Here is a 19,267-nt window from a genome sequence, read left to right as displayed (position 1 = left end):
TTAAGCAGCTGTAAACAGGAAGTTACTGAGTTCCAAACATAACTAGGGTCTATTGATTTTTAAAACTGGGCATTGTTAAATGGTCCCTATCATCATCTAACATAGTTTAACCTCTGGTTGTTGTATGAAAGAAACTTGCCATTCAGCATTATTCTCCATCTGCTTTTGCTCACAGTTGCTACTGTTGTGGCACAAGTTTCTTTCACAAGCTTAAAATTTTCTGTTGCAACAGAAAAAATGTAATTTTCATTTTTGTTCAAAAGCCAGTCTGGGGTTTTTTTGCAAATAGCACAATTTGCCAGCTGATATAACAATGGATTATATATACCTGTGGTTATAAGTAATGAAAAATAGCTGCAGTACATGCTTGGATTTCTTTGTTCTTGAAGTCAGTGTCATCTTCTTCTGGCTCTGCTGACCTGTAGAGGTTAGACCTCCCTGCCCATCCTACTACTTTGTATTCCTTCCTTTTTCTAACAAGTTTTTTTTCACTCTTCCTGTTCCTTACAATCTCATGACCTTGAAATCACTGACCAATATATGGTAACACCACAGAGGTGTTTGAAATGCCTGGTGAACAAAGATGCATGCTATTTCTTCCACCTCCCAAAAGCAACACAGCTCATCCCTTTGCCTTAAGTGATGAACTCTCTAGTCCATGTGGGAAAGTGTTTGTGACACGATCCAGTGTCATTGTGTCTATGTCACCATCCCTTTGGGGCACCTCAGGTTGCAGTACTGTGGTAGGTTCTCAAGGTCCTGAAATTCTTCCTTGGCTTATAACTGTCTCACAAGCAATCATGGAGTTTCCTTTCTCCCTGTCTTTTTCTGACTGGCACCAAAACAGAAGTCAGACACAACACGTTATTTTAGGGTTACTTAAAACTTAAACAAAATTATTTCCCCAAAAGGAGTTACTAGGGAAAACTAAAGAAACAATTTGCTGTAGTGCTCTGTTATTCCCTTGCATTCTTTGCTGTTTCCATCCAAAGCCTAGTAATTCCACAGTCTTTGGATTAAGCTGGAGAAAAGATCACAAATTCTTGTTTCTTGGTTAAAGAAAGGACTGTATTCCTAAAAGACTGTATACCAGAAGATGAAATGGAGGTTAAAATGAGATTTTTTTTTTCTTCACCCTCTCTTTTGGAATTCATAATTTAAGTTGCAAGCACCCATTACCATTTAATTATATATTGCAGCTTGGGGAGCATAGTTGGAATTGGAGATCTATGTGCATTTGCAGGGTTACAGTCTCACTGCACTTACCTTGGTGTACTGCAATGAATGGAAACATACTTAGATGGCTAGAGTGCTGTGATGTAGGGAAACAGATTCATTAGGAAGGACAGGCTGGGAGATTGTGGAAATGGAACTGCCCTTTGTATAAAGGAGCAGCAGGAGTGCATGGAGCACAATCTTGGAATGGCAGGAGCACACGAGGGGTGTTGAAAAAGGTGTCTTCTATGGAAGACATGTTTAGGAAAAAGAAGATCTGCTTCAGAGAAGATCTGAAGATCTTCAGATAAGGTCTTCAGACACCTGGAAGAAACTTCACTTTCAGTTGCCCCGGCCCTCAGGGGGCTCTCCAGCTCTTCAACTCTATCTGCTGCAGAGTTAATGCAGTAGAGCACAAGTAATTTGGGAATTTTCAGGACTCCACTGATGATGATTTCCTGACATCAGTGACTGAAAAGCTAAAGAAGTTCAGTTGTTTCTGTTAATTTCACAGAAAAAAAATTAGTTGGGAATGTGACTTTTGGGGGGAACCACAACTGCAGTTACCACAAGACAGTGTAATTCAATGTGTACAAACACCTGATGGGGGGCATAAAGAAGATAAAGCCAGGCTCTTCTAATGGTGCCCTGTGACAGGACAAGAGACAAAGAGAAATATGGGAAATTCTACTTAAAGAGAAGAAAAAATTTTTTTAGTGTTTGGACCATTAAACAATGCATCCAGTGTCTTAGGCAGGTGGTGGAGTCTCCATTCTTAGAGATATTAGAAACCCCATTGAACAACAGTCCTGGTAAACTTGCTGTAGCTGTTACTGTTTGAGCTGGGGTTTTGACTAAGTGACTTCCAGAGATACCTGCTAACCTCTGAGATTCTGGGATGTGGATCTGTGATTAAAATAGATTCCAAAGCACATTTCATGGTAAATTTTAGAAAAGCTTATTCATAGAGAAATTACAGGGAGGAATCCCAGCTGAAAAAGAAATTTGAAAGTGTTCTTTCTTTAAAAATTCTGGAGCACCAGATTTCTTTAGTCTGTTATGCACAATGCCGTACAAATAGTAGCAGAACATGCTCTTATTTATTCTCCCATATTCTGTGGCCCTTTCAGCCCATGGCTTCACCACTGTGCACAAGGTGAGCTAAGTATCACAGTCAACTGTCATATAACTGGGGCTAATGGGCACCATCAATTAATACTATTATTCACAAGCTGTCAGATGGTGTGATGACTTCCAGACTATCAGCCAAGTATAAAGGAGATCGATACAAAGTTAATTAGGAGACGATGTGTTGACAATGCCCAGCTCTCCCTTCTCATAAGGCTAGGTCTGGACAAAGAAGTGAGTAGCCCAGTGCTTGGGGGAGGTGGAACAGTGATGAGCAGTGGCCCAGTCAGTCTGAGGAAGCTGATGAAGTTGTTGCTATGTCATGGTGACAGCTGTAAGATCTGTGTGGGAGCCCTGCCCTGGAGCAGGCCAGTTCTTCTTGGCCCACCTGTAACTGAGCACCTCAACCCTTATTCTGGTTTGTTCCCTAGGTGGCTATAGATATTGGCACAATATAGTCATAAACCTCTCTATGAGGATTCACCTTGGACAAAACCAGTTTAAGCACTCCTGTTTGTCTCAGAACATGTAACAATTGATGTCTAGAAACTGAAGGAAACAGGATCTGGCAGCTTGCTAGTTATTGAACCATCTGGTCATGATGCTAGCACTAAAAGTGGAGTATTCCTAACCAGAAGAGAACACAACTCAAAAACATATACATATATTGTATAAGTCAGTCATAGGACCCAGTCCATGACAGCACATTGCTATGGAAACCTCATAACCAGTGTCATTAATTATTAGTCATTTCCCCTCTTGGACCTTCCCTTATACTGTAATCCTCACTCACTGCTTTTGTCTCTACATGGTTGAAAGAAAACCACAAAACTGTAGCTTTGTTGACAAATGAAATTTGCTTATTTACCATGATGTGCAGCTTTTGGTGCAAAGACCACTACTGGCTCATTTGATAGTTTATCTGGTGTGAGGTAGCCAGGGTGAACACATAGATTGTTGGAGACATTGATCAGATCAGCTGACAGGGCAACACCACAGCCACAAGAAGGGGTATAATTTTGGCTTTGCTTTTTTTTTTTTTTTTTTTTTTGTCTAAGTAAGAAACTTTAGAAGAAATAGCCTCCTCTGTTTGTTAGCTTTAAAAACAGGAAGAAGAACTTCTGTAGTTTCTAGATTTAATTTTTTTCTTTAGAGATGATCAGTGTGAGTCAGTCATTCCTTCTGTCAATCTGGAAGCATTCATAATGTCCAACACTCCCTAATAATTCCTAGGGAACAAATATTTTAACCTGTGGAAGACATTTTTGTCCTTGCAGATTTTCAAATTGGCAAGACTTTTTAGTTGGAAAGCAGATCAGGAATGACAAAGTGATGCTCTCTCTTTCATGAAAATTGGCTTCTAATGAACAGAATATACAGGGATTTTTCTTACCTCCCAGGTTTGTATTCTTTATGTTCATTATTTGGGTCCTATACTCCATTAACTTGACGTTTCAGTCAAGCTACATGACATTTCAGTTTCAGAAGGTGCACTCTTCTCACACCAACCTGCAGGGCAAACCAGGAAGTAGACTGAAGTATAAAACTGGGACATGAAATGCCAACCAGGCCTTAAGTGTTTAAACAACACTAAATATATAAACATCTGAGCTAATTAGCAAGCTGTCCCCTTTCTGAGGAATGAAATGGATGATTCCAAACAATAAACAACCACCATGTTCATCTCCCTCCTTTCTTGTTCCAGCAATTCCCTTTCTCCGATCATTGTAATAAATGCTGCACTAAACATTTTCAACAACTGCTTGAGTGCCACAACATTTACAGATAAGAACAAATTGGTGTAGAAGGGAAAAGAAAGGCCAGTTTTGGCCATGAAACAAGGTGGAAGTCAGATCAATTGGCTATGCAGGAACACAGTGGAGCTGCCATTCAGGTTTTTCATCATGTAGCTAACAAGTTGTGACCTGTAATCAAAGTAAGCAATGCTTGCAGAGATTTTTTTTTGTTGCATGTAATCTGTTGAAATGCTGGCGTTTAACATGAGTGGGCTGGGGTACCCTGTGCCAATACCTGCCTGTACAGCTTTAAATATATATTTATCTCATGGCCCATATATTTATGCTATATATCAAATAGAAAAACGATGAGCAGCTGGAGCTGCCTCTTTGGATGGTTGTAAAAGTGAAGCTATACTTCTTGTGATAATCAACAATCTCTAGCATTGAGTGGGTGTCCTGATTTCCTTTGCAGTTGTTGTAAAATAAAGAGTATTCTTCACTTTGTTATGAATTTGTAAAACTGCAGCCATAGTTCCTTCAGGCAAAAATGCCATACGTATGTCAGCTCTCTTGTTTTTGTGGTGGTGGGTTGGTTGTTTTTGTTTTGGGATTGTTTTTTTTTTCAATGTCATACACTTCCTCTTTGAGGTTGCAACTGGGACTGCTATTGCTATGAGCATGTCTTTCATTTATGTACATATGTACATATCCTCTATTCAGCATGTTTCAACAGAAGAGATGGTTCCAGTGCTGGCAAAGAGAAAGGTCTGTCACAGGCAGGAGGAGATACCCAGCTAAGAGGTGGAGTACTGCATGACTTCAAGCCACACAAAATTCCAGCCCAGCAGCCAGGTGAGTGCAGTAACGTTCAGCTGTAGGACTTGAAACCTCAAGGATACAATGCTGAGATGGTGTCTGCTAGTTCCTTGCTGCCTCAGGAGACAGAAAAGGTCTTGACACAGCTGAACTAATCATGTGATAGGAGATCTCTCTTAAAGAGGGCAACCCTTCTTTGCAGGATTTTGCTACTTTTTTTGGCAGAAATTTTGCCCCTGACAGGGGAGTTCATTACCCTATTTCAGTCTCAAGAAGCCCCTGGAAAGCTACTTTATAGCAAGATAAGGTACATGCAGATCCACTTCACTGAATCCTAAAACATAGGCACTAATGATTTTCAACAGCACTGAATAAATCTTCCTTTTCTTGTCTCACTTCCTTTTTCCTCCACCCCCCCCAGCCTTCTCCATCTCTGCACATATCGTAATATTTGGCTTTGTCCTCTGTTTTCTACAAAGTTCTGCAAAAGAATTGTCATCTGAGGGAGAAACTGTCTGCAGGGCATTTATTTGTACACAAATAATATTTTACCATGGCAACCCTATTTTTTTTTTTCATTATGCAGTCCTCTGCATCATGAAATAGCTTTTGAACAGCTGGGCATTCCCCTGCTTCTTCTGCAGCTGATATCTCAAAGAAATCTTAAAAGTATATTGTTACAGGCACAGAACCAATAAACAAAAGGGACACCATCGATATAAAAGGTTTTCTGCAGTTGTCAGTGGCTTTTGTTCATGACAATAAGAAAGAGTTACTTATTTTAAAACAATCAGTGATGTTGATTTGCTCATATTTGATGTTATAGGCCTAATTATATTTACTTTTACATCTATACTGTAGCATCTGGTACAAATTACTGTCCATGGTGTTTTGTTATTTCTGGATTACAAATTTTTGTTTACAATTTCTTCTCTTAACTGATTCATTCTACAATGTCCAAAGAGGATAATGACACTTGAATGCTTATTGAGCAAAAAAGTACTTTTCTATTTTCAGAGCTAAAATTTGCAGCAGAATACAGGTAGTCTATATTGGAAAGAACAGTTTACTTTGGCCAATTGGACACTGCTCCAATGTGGTCCTCAGATAACTAACCCAGACTCTGACTTTAAACTAGGTATATTTGCAGGGGATAAGACCTGTTCATGATTTCTACTGTGTACTGAGTTACAGCTTTTCCTGAGCCCAGCAGCCATCCCAGGTCTTTGGGCTGAGCAAGATGTTGCTGGCACTTCAGCTCTGAGGTCTTTGATTTCCCTGGCCCTAAACCAAATCCTAACTCTAGCTTTATGCAAAGTAAATGATAAACCTCTCCCATTTAAAATATATGCTGTCCTTCTACTCTATCCTGTGACCATCTGGATTTTCCTGGAATTTTTTCTTCATGGGAAAACTTTGCAATTTACAAGCTAGAGTTACACTGGTAATCATTGTATAACTGCCTGCTCTAGTACATATTGTTTCAGAGTACTGTGAATCCCTTTAAAAATGAGAAATATACTTGTGTTGGAATTAATATTTAGGCTCTATTTTTGCAAGTAGTCTCTATTCTATATTTCACAGAATCACAGAATATGGTGAGTTGGAAGTGACCCACAAGGATCATGGAGTCCAAGTCCTGACCCTGCACAGGACACCCCAAGGGTCACACCAGGTATCTGTACTTATTTAAACTCATCTTTTCATGTCAAACAGCAAAGGCTGTTCTTTCATCTAGATATAACTAACCCTCAGTAACTGGACACTCACAGGACAGCTTTAATTGAAGCATTTATTTTTGTTCTCACCTGAGTAGCTGAAATATTCACTAAAATGCCCGAATCTTTAGTAATTCTGTGGATTTGTCCAGGAACCAAAACCTCCTTGAATATTGATCCCCAAAACCCAAAATATAGTAATATTTCTTCCTTCTTCTTCCTGAGTTAATTTCCTAACTGCTCATCTCTAGCAGAGTATCTGGGGAATTCTAGCACTCAGCTTTGTCTTGCGAGGTCTTCTCTTGTGGTGGTTCCTGTCTCTTGCTAGTGAAGCAAGGTGCTTGCTGTAGCTTGGACTTATTCCAAGAAACTCCCTTACATGGATGCATGTGGAAAGGCTACTTTTTACTACTACTTTTTCATCTGTAGTTCTCGTGACTATGAGATTGCCCATCTCACTTTGGCTCTCATGCTTTGCCAAGGATGGTGCTACTCCAGTTCCTACCTACTGGCTTCCTTTTCTCCACAAGGCTGACCAGCCTATAATGTGAAGCTGTAGAAGGGACTCTTGTAGAACTGCATTGCCTAGGATGGATCAAGCTTGGGTATCCTCGTGACATTCCTGATCACTTATGCCAACTGCAAAATCAGTGACTTGCCCACCCTCTGTTGACAGAAAAGGACAGAATTTGCAGTTAAAAGCAATGTCCAGGGCCTTCAGGGGCCATTACCTGGCCAGCAGGCCCATTCTCAGCCTTGTAGCCAATGTTTAGATACTGTACAGTTCAGTCACAGAATCACAGAATAATAGAATGATTGAGGTTGGAAAACACCTTTAAGATCATCCAACCACTAACCTAACACTGCCAGGTCCTTGACTAAACCATGTCCCTAAAAGGTACATCTACATGTCTTTTAAATTCCTCCAGGGATGATGAATCAACCATTTCCAATAATCTGCTAGCTGTCTGATTAAAAAAAAAAATCATAGAACTCAGATGTGAGAGCAGTTGTAAACCATACATTAGCTATTAAACTGAGCATTTTGTGGCTAGCTATTTCTCTGGCACCTGAATGGTGTCTCTTTTTTTTTTTTTTTGTTTTTTTGTTTTTTTGTAAGAGGAAGTTGCAGTTTGCTGGTTCCAGCAGAGATTTAACAAAGTGACAGATGACTGGGATTTAACTAATTTAGTAATTTCACATGCAGGCGTCATTCGTAACTGTTCCTTTTACTCTTCTTCATGAAACCACAATGATGTACAACAAGAACCAACTTCGTTCCAGCAGCTGGCTTTCCTTTACACAGAATTAAACAAGATCTGAAAAGTATAATCTTAGTAAAATAATGCAGAAATTATAAGAAGTAACCTGATTATTTTAATGTAAGAGAGTACTTTTATTGTATGAGAGGGCTCCTGTAGTCTCTTTGTTGCTCCTCAGAAAGAGCCAGCTTTATGGAGCAGTGCCTTCATGCCCAGCTTTACCTCTCCTGAGATTGGCCTCCTGGTCTTTTCCCTACTATGAGAACCCTGCATATTACAGAATGATTGAATATTTTTTAAGACTTGCTCAGTTCAGCCACTAACTAAATTCTTATCTGTAAGTACAGCACCACTTACAGATATACATGTATCTCGTATATATACATATATACAGCAAATGCTGACTTAGCATCTAAAACAGATCAACCCCCTCCTGTCTGTTGCCATGGCTCTGTATCACAACCCTCAGCAGCAGCCAGTCCTGCCAAGCTCAGTCGCAGCAGGATTTCCTTCACTCAGCAGGTGACCCAGCACTGGACTGATTGTAATTTCTATTCACAAAGTCAGGTGCTCCTTAAGATCAGTCACCTACCCTCAGCAAACTCGAAGCAGAGGAGAGCTCCATGGGTCTCCATGTGTAGTTTTCAGAACATCAATTAGTAGATACAACTTCAGTGCACAGAAGAGTAAATACACAGAATCAAGACACAGTAAGTTGAAACAACATGACAAACGTGTGCATTTTGTTAGGAATAAACCATGTCAGGCTGTGCAGAGTAGGACATTTCAAAGTGTTATACAGAATCAGTTCAACAGAATGTGAATTACTTTCCTCTCTGAGCCATCCCCAAAAGCACAGGTGTATCTGTTTTGCTGGTAAACACATGTGGCTCATGCCGGAGATAGCAGTAGAAGAGATTTCCCCAGTGCTTCAGCTGGCAGTTGCAGTTTGCTGCTAACAGTACAATGTGATAGCAACCAGAAGAATGAAATAATGCTGCCAGGAGTTTTCCTGCTCATCCTATAGGTACATTTCTTCTCTTACCCCACCCTCAAATGGTAAACTGTATGGGAGCAGAAATGTCCAGCACAGCCACTGGCTGCTAGTACCTTCTACCTTTCCAGTGGAAGTATTCCTACAGCATGATATACTTCCAGAGAATGGAGAAGACAGCAGCTGCAGAAACTGGCTCATAGGCAAGATCAGAATCATCTGGAATTGTGAATCACAGACACAATGGGCAAAAGACATAAGAAATATGGATACACCAAAGCAAAGTTAGCTTAGATGAGCTTGGCTCAAATTATTTGTATTTTTCTTATTGAAGATAAATATAAAGAGAAAAAGATGCCAGGATTTCTGCCTAAGTAGACTTGTAAAGTTTCATGCATTATTATAGTTCCATTAAAGCATATAAAGCATAAAATAATAATATTAACACTTGTATATGAGATGACTGAAGTTTGAACACTGAAAGGTACTACAATACCTCATTTCCTTTTCCAGTCCTGATATCCTTTTCCAGCTGAGAACAGTAATGGTGTCCAATGTCTGAGAACAAGTGGAAAGTTTGGATGTGCCTGGGCATGCAAAGAGCGTTTTTTATTAAGTGTATTTTCCAGGATTTCGAAGCAAACGCTGGAGAGGACAGTATCTGTAGCTGTGCAGAGAATTTGGAAAAGCTCAGACTTTAGTTGCTGCTTGTCTCCTTCTCTGGTGTTGCAGTTAATCTGCAAAAATTTGAATCAAATTAATAAAAGTCAAATGGTAGCCTGTGGATTAACTTTGTACTAAAAGCACGCTCACTTGGTAGTAGGAATTGACAGGAGGTGTAACTGGCCTTCTGCCTTATCCTAGATCTCTGCATTCCGAGTTTCAAAAGGCAGTAAGGACAAATGTGGCTTACCCATTTCCTGCCTGCTTAGGAACAAACTGGGTAAGTGCTTATGGAATTAAATTCAGCCATCTGTAGAAGCCTCTTGTACCTATCAAATACTCCTATAAAACAATTAATGACACTTCTGACATTTGTTTTCCCTTGTGAGATTGCCTGGTTAACATGGCCTTGATTATGTTACTCCCTGATATGAAGAGAACAACCTAATTAAATGAGCAGGAAAGGATGGGGTGAGATTTCAGGAAACATGAGTCAATAAGGGGCAAAATGCTTTTACAAATTCATTATTAAGGAAAATGTCTTCTATACAGTTTTTGGGAAAGACTGTAGTGGGCCACTGAGGTTTTACATCAATTTCAGGTATTTTAATGTCATCTCATTCATACACACCTGCTACTTCCTTGGCTCCTGAGAGGTTGCAGGAAGCTGGAGGTGCCAGTTTGAAAAACAGTTTACACAGAGTGCTGTAAACTTCGGTGGCTGACATGAGCAGCTAAGCCATCTCTGCTAAGAGGTGGAACATCTTGGATATCAGCAAGGAAAAAACTGAGTCCATTAGCCACTTCAGCTGTTCTTAGTGAGTGCTTATGTTGGTGAGTCATCAGTATCAGTTGGCTATTTGTGCCATCAGCTTTTCAGAAATGGTGTATTCTAGATAATGCCCTTTACTCAATTCTGTGTAAAAATGGGCATGTGTCAAAGCTGCTGGAGAAATTCAGCTAATCAACTGCCTTAGTACTGAAATTAATTCATGGAGATAATGAAATTGGCCAGAATTACTTGGGGTAACTCAATTTGAAGGATTAGAGAGCAGGCATTCTTTACCTGCACAAGACAAACAGAGGATCAAACTCTCCTCATTCTGTGTGTGAGGTAAGACTTTACAACAGGGAGTTTATCCATCATAATCATATATATTCATTAAAAGGTGTTTCTTATCTAATACAAAAATATCACTTCCCTAAAAATAATTTACACATCCAACTCCTCCTGGAACTCCTTTTATGGTCCTGGAGAGTAATAAAAGGGGTCTCTGGTGGTCCTATTCACCGAATGCTTTGGTATTAAAGCATGGTAATAAAACGGAAGTCTGTCTTTTAAATACTATTGTGTGCCACCAGTCAAATCTAAAAAGTATGCTATGTCTGCAGCCCTGATTAGACAAATAATTCAGAATTTCTGTACTTGCAATGTGTTATAAATGAAAAATGATCCAGCCAAATTAAAAAAATAAAAATAATTTATTTTAGCAATAGAGATCTAACTTAGCCAGCCACACGGAAAAGGACAGTGCCGAGCCCGGGATCGGCGCTGGGTGCAAGACACAGAGATCAGCCTCAGCAGAGGTTTCACTCTATGCCCCCACACCACCATCCTGGTACAAGCGATTTTTATAGGGAAAATTTTGCCTGAAGCAAGGATTTCGGCATTCAGTCCTTTGTTTCATTCAAAGTCCCATAAGTTGATGAGATTTCCTTCTCGGCGACAAGGCAGAAAGATTCGAAGTCTGGTGTCATGGAAACTCTTGATGAAATTTACGGGAACAGAGCATTCACATGTATCGGCCCGGGGGGATGTTCCTGATGTCCTACTCGGGTCGTTCACACGATGATCAGCGCCTGGGTGTCTCCATATCGCCTCAGATAAGGCCCATCTCCTGGCGAGCCACATCTCTTTGCTTGTAAATCAGGTTTCAACACACACTTAGTTTTGCCTGAGAAGGGGGGGGCTTCTAATGCTAAGAGGTACATCCTAACAACTATTTAACATTATATATATATGAAGCAAGAAAATGGCGCGAATTATACCTGTTACATATAACACAATGCAACAAACTAAGTGATCTTAATCTCTTTTAGATGTGAGGTGAGGGAAAGCCACTGAGGCAGCTGGCCTGGAGACCCTGTCCTGCAAGGAGAGGGTTCAGCTGGGAAGAGAGATACCTTTGGCAACATCCGACAGCAGTCCTGGACAGGAGAGGGATAGAGGTAATCCAGCATCAGGACTCGTCAGAGTGATGCATGGCTGGAGAGTGAGAGGGAGTAGCACAGATGAAACAGTGGAAATTCAGAGCATTCACAAGGAAGAAACACTTTCCCCACAAAAACAGCCCAGGACTGGAGTCAAGGTCCAGGCAGGTGTCACCAGCCTTGGAGGTTATCAAAGCCCAACTGAGCAGCCTGGTCTAAGCTCAAAGCTGGCTCTGCTTTGGGCTGGGTTTGGACTGGACATCTGTTGTGGTCTAGTCTTGAGTTATTCTGTAAGCCTATGAACTACAGCACTTGGAGCATCTCAGCAGCTGCTGGACCATTCTTAGCTAAAAGCGCCAGGGTACCCTGCCATGGTCATCTGAAGGTCAGATTTAGTTGAAGGGAAAGCTGGAAGGGTAAGGTGTGGTAACACGGGAGCTCTGGTGGGGTGAGAGCCCCTTTGTCCTCTGCAGATGTGTTTGAGTGGGCATCTTGCTGTTGTGCACAAACACCTGACAGCGAGTACGTCAGACAAAGTCAAACTCTTCGTGTAGTACCCAGTGATGGTACGCAATGACGGGAGCGATGCACTGTGTACAAGCTGAAACGCGGGAAAAAAAAAACACTTAAACGTAAGAAAGCACATTTTCTCTGCGCGGGGAGTGATACTCTTACGCAGGCTCCTCGGAGAGGAGGCGGCAACCCCCACTCTGGAGGGCACTCCAGCCTCAGCCACTCCGGCCTCGGGCCACCGTCGGGGCCGACCCCGCTCGGCGACAGGAGTGAGACGGGCCGCCCACCCGCGGTGTCCGCGGTCCCTCCCCGTCCCTCCCCTGCCTGCCCGGCCGCGCTGCCCTCCCCGCGCCCCGCCGGGGTGCCGAGCGGCCGCGCTCAGCCCCGCCGCACACCGCGCCCCGGGCCGGCCGCGCTCAGCGCCGCGCTCTCCCCGCCGCCGCCAGCCCGGGCCCCGGCGCGGAAGATGCTGCGGCTCTGTCTGCTCGCCGCGCACGGTAAGGGCGGCGGGGACGCCTCCCGCCCGCCCGGGACGCGCCTGGCGCTGCTCTGGGGGCGGCAGCAGCCCCCGGTCGGCAGCCCCCGGGCCGGGCGCGCCGTGACCGGGGCTCGTTTTGTTCTTGCAGCTTTACGGCTCGCCGGTGCGGCCTTGCTTTTGCCCGGGTCGTGCACCTTCGAGGACAGCGCCTGCGGCTACCAGTGGGACTACGCGCATCTGCCCTGGACGCTGCACGGGGAAGGTGAGAGCGCTGCCGCTCCGGGCGCAGCTCCCCCCGCGCTCGCCTTTCCGCCCGGCGCTGCCGGAGCCCGCGGCGGGGCGGCGGCATCTCGGGGTGCCACTGCTGCCGGCGGTGCCACGCCGCTCGGTTTTCCGCGGGGAGCAGCCGCCGTCGAGCCCCTCCCGTGTGGTTGACAGTCCCCTGACAACAGGCAGGCCCTGCGGGGAGGCGTCTGCACTCCCCCGGCACAGGCATCTCCGCAGGTTTCTGCAAAATGCCTCAGAAATCTCCTTTCTTTCTCTGTCTTTCATGTGTTGTTGGGAAAAGGTGTCCTTTATCAATTCCTCTTTCTGAAAAAAACAGTCACATCGGTCCCATTCTTTATGCATTACTTTCCTTATGCATTTCTTATGCATTGCAAGAGACAGTCTTTGGCAAGAATGTCTTTGCAATATGTTCAGTTAAGACTTTTCTCTGATTTATAGTACCTCCAGTTGAACAGAAAAAGTGAAGTCTTTCAGTAAGTTGTATTAGGCTTTACAAGACCTAATGCTATTGAAAAGAATAGTCAGTCACTGCACAGAGTTTCCATGCAACTGCAACTACTTCGTAAGTTTTCAGTGTGGGCTCCAATTTTTGACAGAATCTCCATGAACAAGAGACTAAACAAAAATTTACACAGCATAGTTGTAACTGGGTGATAATTTAATTTTGATTATGTGCTCACCAAATTGTCATTCATGAAGTGAAAGCAGTGCTCACACAGAAAAAGGGACTATGTGTTTTTAAAGATTTTAAGCCCAAAAACAGCTGCCAAGAATAATGAAGAGGTGAGTACAGATATGCAGAGATAGACAACCCCTCAGAAACCATTAATCAGTGCTCCATTCAAAACTGGCTGGTCCAGTTTTGTATTCCGCTTGTCTCTCAGTTGAGAAAAACTATTTTTTCCCCCTGATTCACACCCAGTTCTCACCTATGCAAAATAAATTACCTTCATTGTTACTTTTTAGATTAGTCAGTAGGCTTTGAGAATGTACTCTAATTCTGAAAAGCCTGCAAGGATGTAAAAATTGAAAAACGTGCTCTTTCTCTTATTTATTTGATATATATTTCTTAGTTAATTAATTTAAATACACATAGATTTTCCTGCATTTTTGAAGGTACTGGTGGAAATTTAATAACCCTCTTTGCTGTCCCAGCTATGCCTCCTAACACCATGCCCTCTTAGTCTATCTGTCTGCAAAGCAGCACTTCCTCCTTGTGATTTACAGGCAGCCACATGGTAGTAGTATTGATTCAGCTCCAAGGGACTGGGAGTTGCTGGTAGCAAAACCTGCAGAAGTGGGTGTGTATCATGTTGTGTACATCCACACTACAGTGTTTCAAGATATAAGAACCTCTGACCAGAGATTTGGATCAGCAGCAGCCTGCTTTTTTGGTGCACAGAACACAATTTTTGTTACCATAGTTTGATCTTTCTTTACAAACAAACATACCAGTGACTGCACAGCTTCTATTATTGCACATCTCATTTTCAGAGATGCGTAACTGAACTGTTATACTCTGGGAGGATATGTGGTATACCAGCTCTCGTAATAGGCATAGTTCTATGTTCATAGTCAGCATTTCCATTATAAACAGTTTTTCTGCAGTCTGTAATTTGATCATAGCAAGACATTCTGTGCAAACATTTGGTACACAAGGTACTATGTTGGTCTCCTTAGAAATACATCATAGAATCACAACTAAATCTAGCTGAAAAAAATTCATTCTAATTTACACAGTAGGTGTGCAAAACTAGTCTTCCTTAGATGCTCTTCCATTCTTTTGTTTTATAAAACCATGCCCCTTATGGCAGCACTGTGTCCTGGTACTTGCTGGTCAGTGTATGTACATGTGGTAATTTACTGGGACAACAGAGGAAGTTAAGAACAGGAGACACAGTTTAGCTTTGAATTGTTCCACTTCTCCTTGCATTGCTTCAAAGTTGCTTTATTGTTTTAAAATGTTATTTGTGGCATAGAATTACATTCAGTGGGTTGTTCACAGGGATTATCTGACTTGCAGTGTAAATTCTTGCATTTTATAAATCTCTCAATAGTGTAGTCTTGTGCCAAACTGTCAAGGTGAAGTAAATATAACTAAAACCGTGCCTCGAAATTTCCACTCCATACTTGAAAGTATTTTGCCCAGTTGCCAAGGAAGCCAGTATCTTCTGATGGGCAGGGCACACAGAAAGGAAGTGTAAGTTTTGCTTTTGTTTGCAGCTACACAGTCCCACTTAAATTAATATATTTCTAAGGTTTAGCTGCTGTTTTATATGTTTCTGCTGTTTTAAATGTATCTGGCTTCTCTTTAGTGTTCTGGTAATTCCAGCATACAATAATTTTTTTTGTTTAATTTTAGAATTTTCATAATTGAAAACAATTTAATTTTTTAGGTAAAGTTTTGATACCTGTAACTGGCATTTTAGGGCCTATTTTAATCAAGTGTAAATCAAAAGAAAATACTCAATGCTACAAAGGATAGCTGTTTCATTGCTAACTGCTTTACTCAAGACTGGCAAATTAGGCCCTAGTGAAGTGGATGTCTGAAACAAGAAACAATTCAGACATCTGTCCAGTTGACCTGTGCTCCTATAAAATCTCTGCTTCAGTGAAACCCTCCATAAGCCTCAAGCTCTCTCACATTACTCTGAATTCAGGAATAGGACCTTCAAGCATATCAAGGTGCTTTTTTTAACTGTCAGCTTTTTCAGTCACTGGCTAGCTCGGTGTTTGCCTTCTGGAACTATAATGATTTTAGCAGACAAACACCATGCAAGGAAAAATGTAACACACAGAAAAAGCTGTGGATATAAATTTCTAGTGAGCCTTGGGGTGGGCTGGGAAGCACACCCAACTGAAGTCATGGGCCAGGCTGGTTAAGTACAGCATCAGGCTTGAGGCAGTGTGTTCCCTAAGGAGCCAGTAGCATGGGAAATTCCATGCAACATGTTCTGCTTTGTGTGTTTGTAGGATACCAACTACACAAGAAACATAATAATGTTGTTGCTCAGGAAGAGATCATCATAGTGTAATCCTGCTTCTGAAACGAGAAACAGATCAATTTGTATGTTACCAGTAGTAAGATCTGAAAGCTTTATTTGAGTTTCTCCTATACATAAACAGAGGGGACAATGGTCCATTTTAATTTCAGTGGTGTAGGCATGCCCACCAAAATGTAATTGCATTCATGATGCCTCTGAACAGATAATTTTACTTAAAGTTCAGAATATAAGACAAAGATTCAACTCTTGGACTCAACCAATGGATAGGAAATTTAGAAATCACATCTCTATTCATCGCTACTATAGTAGTTAGAGATAGTTGAGAAGTTTGAACACCATGCTGGTTCTACTAACACCTACAGGTGTATGGAGCATGAGTTCATGTCCAGTTATTTTGGGGCATAGAGCTTTGCAGATCCATAGTGGCTGATTTCCACAATAATTCACTTCTTTGTCAGGAGCATATGTGTGGGTAAGGGAAGTACCAGTTAATTCTAATACATACTGTCAAATTGTGTAGGGTAAGATTCATCAAATAATCTTGGGATTTTCTTTAACCAAATTGCACAATTATTTTAGACCACAGACAGGCTCTGCAAATCCAAAACAGTCTTTGAAACAAAGGAACATGCTGTGTGTAATAGGCAGTAATCCTGAGTAGAGTAATAAATAAAAGCATGCAGACCCACTTATAACGGCAGTAGGAAACACAGCCTTGGTTCAATTGTTGGCATTCTGAAGTGTTAGGTTTGGGCATTTTTTGCATTCCTCTTAGCCATGTCCAGCACAGAGCTGGCCATAACCTGATGGTAAGAACATCCTGCTCACAAACAGTATTAGTATTACAGATAAATTTCATTAGACACAGTAACTGTGGCATGTTTTTTCTGTGACTCTGGGCAATGTTTACATTTTTTGCTTAGAATATCTGTACAGCACTTTATGTGTACTGTGGGTATGTTTGGTTTTCCATTGCCCTTCACTCTAACAGAGACCAGTTTAATAGTGCTAAAAATAATGTGCATTTTGGCTTTCAGCTTAACTCTGCCCTAATGGAGTTTGCTATGCTGCATCTGCCTGCCTGGATTTAAGCATTAGATAAGAAACTTGTGTATTACGATGGCAGCCTATAGGGAAGAGAGATTGTTTATATTAGCAATGTGCTCCAAAAAGCAAGTGATCACTGTTTAATGTGCCTAATGAGTTTTGTGGCACTGAAACACTAAAGCTATCACTAGTAGTTCATACAGCTGTATGCACCTAGCTCTCATAGGATAATTGACAGCTTCAAATGCATATTTTTATGAGTGTTGCTTTCCTTCAAAAATTCTGGAACTGTGTGTTTCTTCATATCTCATGTCACCAAGGATGCATTTTAATAGCACACATTTCAGGGTTTTAATAATGTTTTTTCTTTCTGCCATATTTTGAAGGAAAAGAGATTTCACTCAGAAGAGTGATGTAAAAGATTGCATTACATACAAATATGGCCTTATTTTCTTATTCCTAAAGCATATGCCTATTTTTGCCTCATTATTCCAAGACGCTGTTCCTGTGATACACTCCAAACAGGCATCCATCAGGTAGCAATTTATGGAAAGCTAGTGAGCAAGCAACATCAATAACAGTAGTTTCAGGAAACTGAAGTTTGTCTGTTGGAACATATTTATCACATAGCTACACTTAAAAATATAAGGAAAATAATTTCAAGAAACAGGACAGCTATTGCAGGACATCAGATAAATCAGGAGCGAGAGCAGCAGCATAAGGAATCTCAAATCTAAACATTGCCTGCATACCATTTAAATAGCTTGTATTTACAGCTGTGCCATATGACTTAAAATTGACCTCTTCTGATCTGAGCTCTCTGATCGTGACTGTCACATCATGTGGTTGTTACATGCAGAGTAATGAAGCAGGTGATAACTGGCAATCCTAGTTTTTGTGGCACAGCAGAGTCTATATCTGATGTGTGCTATTGTCATGCTCTGTTAAAAACCTATTGGCAAATAAATTAGCACATTTGAGGTCGTAGTTTTCTTTCCATCTATCTACAGTATTTTCCTTAAATTGGGAAGTACATAATTTGAAAATGTAAAAAAAGTTGTAACATTGCTGGCTTTGTACAATTCTTGTAATGAGACAAGCAGTCTCACGTGTTTGTTGTGAGATCACTGTGTACTTGGGAGTCAAGGAGACTTGCACCAGCTTGTACCTAGCTGCAGCAGAACCAGCCTGGCATACCCCAGTGCTTGTTTGCTGGCAAGATCTCAGTTGATGAATTCACCCTGCCACAGGAGCTTAATGGTTTGGGATTTCCAAACCTGTAGCCAGGGCATCTCTGCATCAAGTGCAGATTGATGGGGGGTAGAAGCCCTTAGATTGGCGCACGGTCTGTTTTGCCTTGTCCTGATAATTAAAATGTTGGTGCTCCTGGCCACAGTAATTGAATTTGGAGTGACAGCTGTCCTTACTGAGGAGCAGGGAAAGAAAAGCTGACTCACACACTTCTTTTATGCTTAGAATCTTGTGTTCTCCTTGTTTTCCTTTACTTCTTCCGTAAAGGTGCCATTTCTTCCGTACACTCGACTTTGACTATTCAGCCACCACTCTTGTGTTAGCAACTTGTTTCTTCATACTGTATTCCTGTTCAGGCTGTCACTGGCAGTTTAATAGTAGTGCCATGTGTGAGGAGCATTCCATCTTGCTCTAGCCTATCCCTTGTCTTGCTGATGCCAGTATGAAATTTTATATTTTGCTTGTCCTGCTGATCCCAGTATGAAATCTTACATTTTGCTTACCCAGGTGTAACTTTCATCCTAGGCTTCTGGGTAATAGCATTTTTATTGAGCTATGCCCACTTTACAGTTATTAGTGTATTTTTTCCCCATCTTCGGAGGCAAGTCTTGTGCAAAAAAAAAGACGGCCAAGAGCACTTTATGTCCATCAAGAGCTTCAGCAGCAGTTGCTTGTGCAGGGGTAATGGAACAAACAAAGTCTAAATTGTTGTCAGTGAGTCACTACATGAGAGATGAGTTTCAAAGCATTCCTCTTCTCCACAGAATAGTAACATTCCCATAAGTGTATTTTCACATACAGCTGTTACTGATTCAGCGCTTATAGAGTCAACAACTGCTGTAGTGTGATTTACACTGAGCCATGGAATTTAGCCACAGGAGCGGGAGGATGATTCTTAGAAAATTAACGTTTACTGAATATACCCTGCACTTCTGACAA

The 19,267-nt window shown here is 41.5% G+C and overlaps 1 protein-coding gene across 2 annotated transcripts in view; it reads left to right on the top strand.

The window, feature by feature from the left end:
* The first annotated feature begins 12,678 nt into the window (after positions 1 to 12,678).
* Positions 12,679 to 19,267, top strand: part of MAMDC2 (MAM domain containing 2) — a 57,662-nt gene continuing 51,073 nt past the window's right edge. For both annotated transcript variants that reach the window (XM_068175637.1, XM_068175638.1), the window contains exons 1-2: positions 12,679 to 12,756; positions 12,886 to 12,999. In XM_068175637.1, the coding sequence (XP_068031738.1) occupies positions 12,726 to 12,756; positions 12,886 to 12,999 (145 nt within the window). In that variant the 5' untranslated portion in view covers positions 12,679 to 12,725. The remainder of the gene's footprint in view (positions 12,757 to 12,885; positions 13,000 to 19,267) is intronic.

The sequence above is a fragment of the Anomalospiza imberbis genome, chromosome Z (assembly GCF_031753505.1).
Source record: "Anomalospiza imberbis isolate Cuckoo-Finch-1a 21T00152 chromosome Z, ASM3175350v1, whole genome shotgun sequence".
In the NCBI taxonomy this organism is placed as follows: Eukaryota; Metazoa; Chordata; class Aves; order Passeriformes; family Viduidae; genus Anomalospiza; species Anomalospiza imberbis.
Note: the sequence above shows the minus strand (reverse complement) of the source record. Positions and strands in the feature narration are given on the sequence as shown.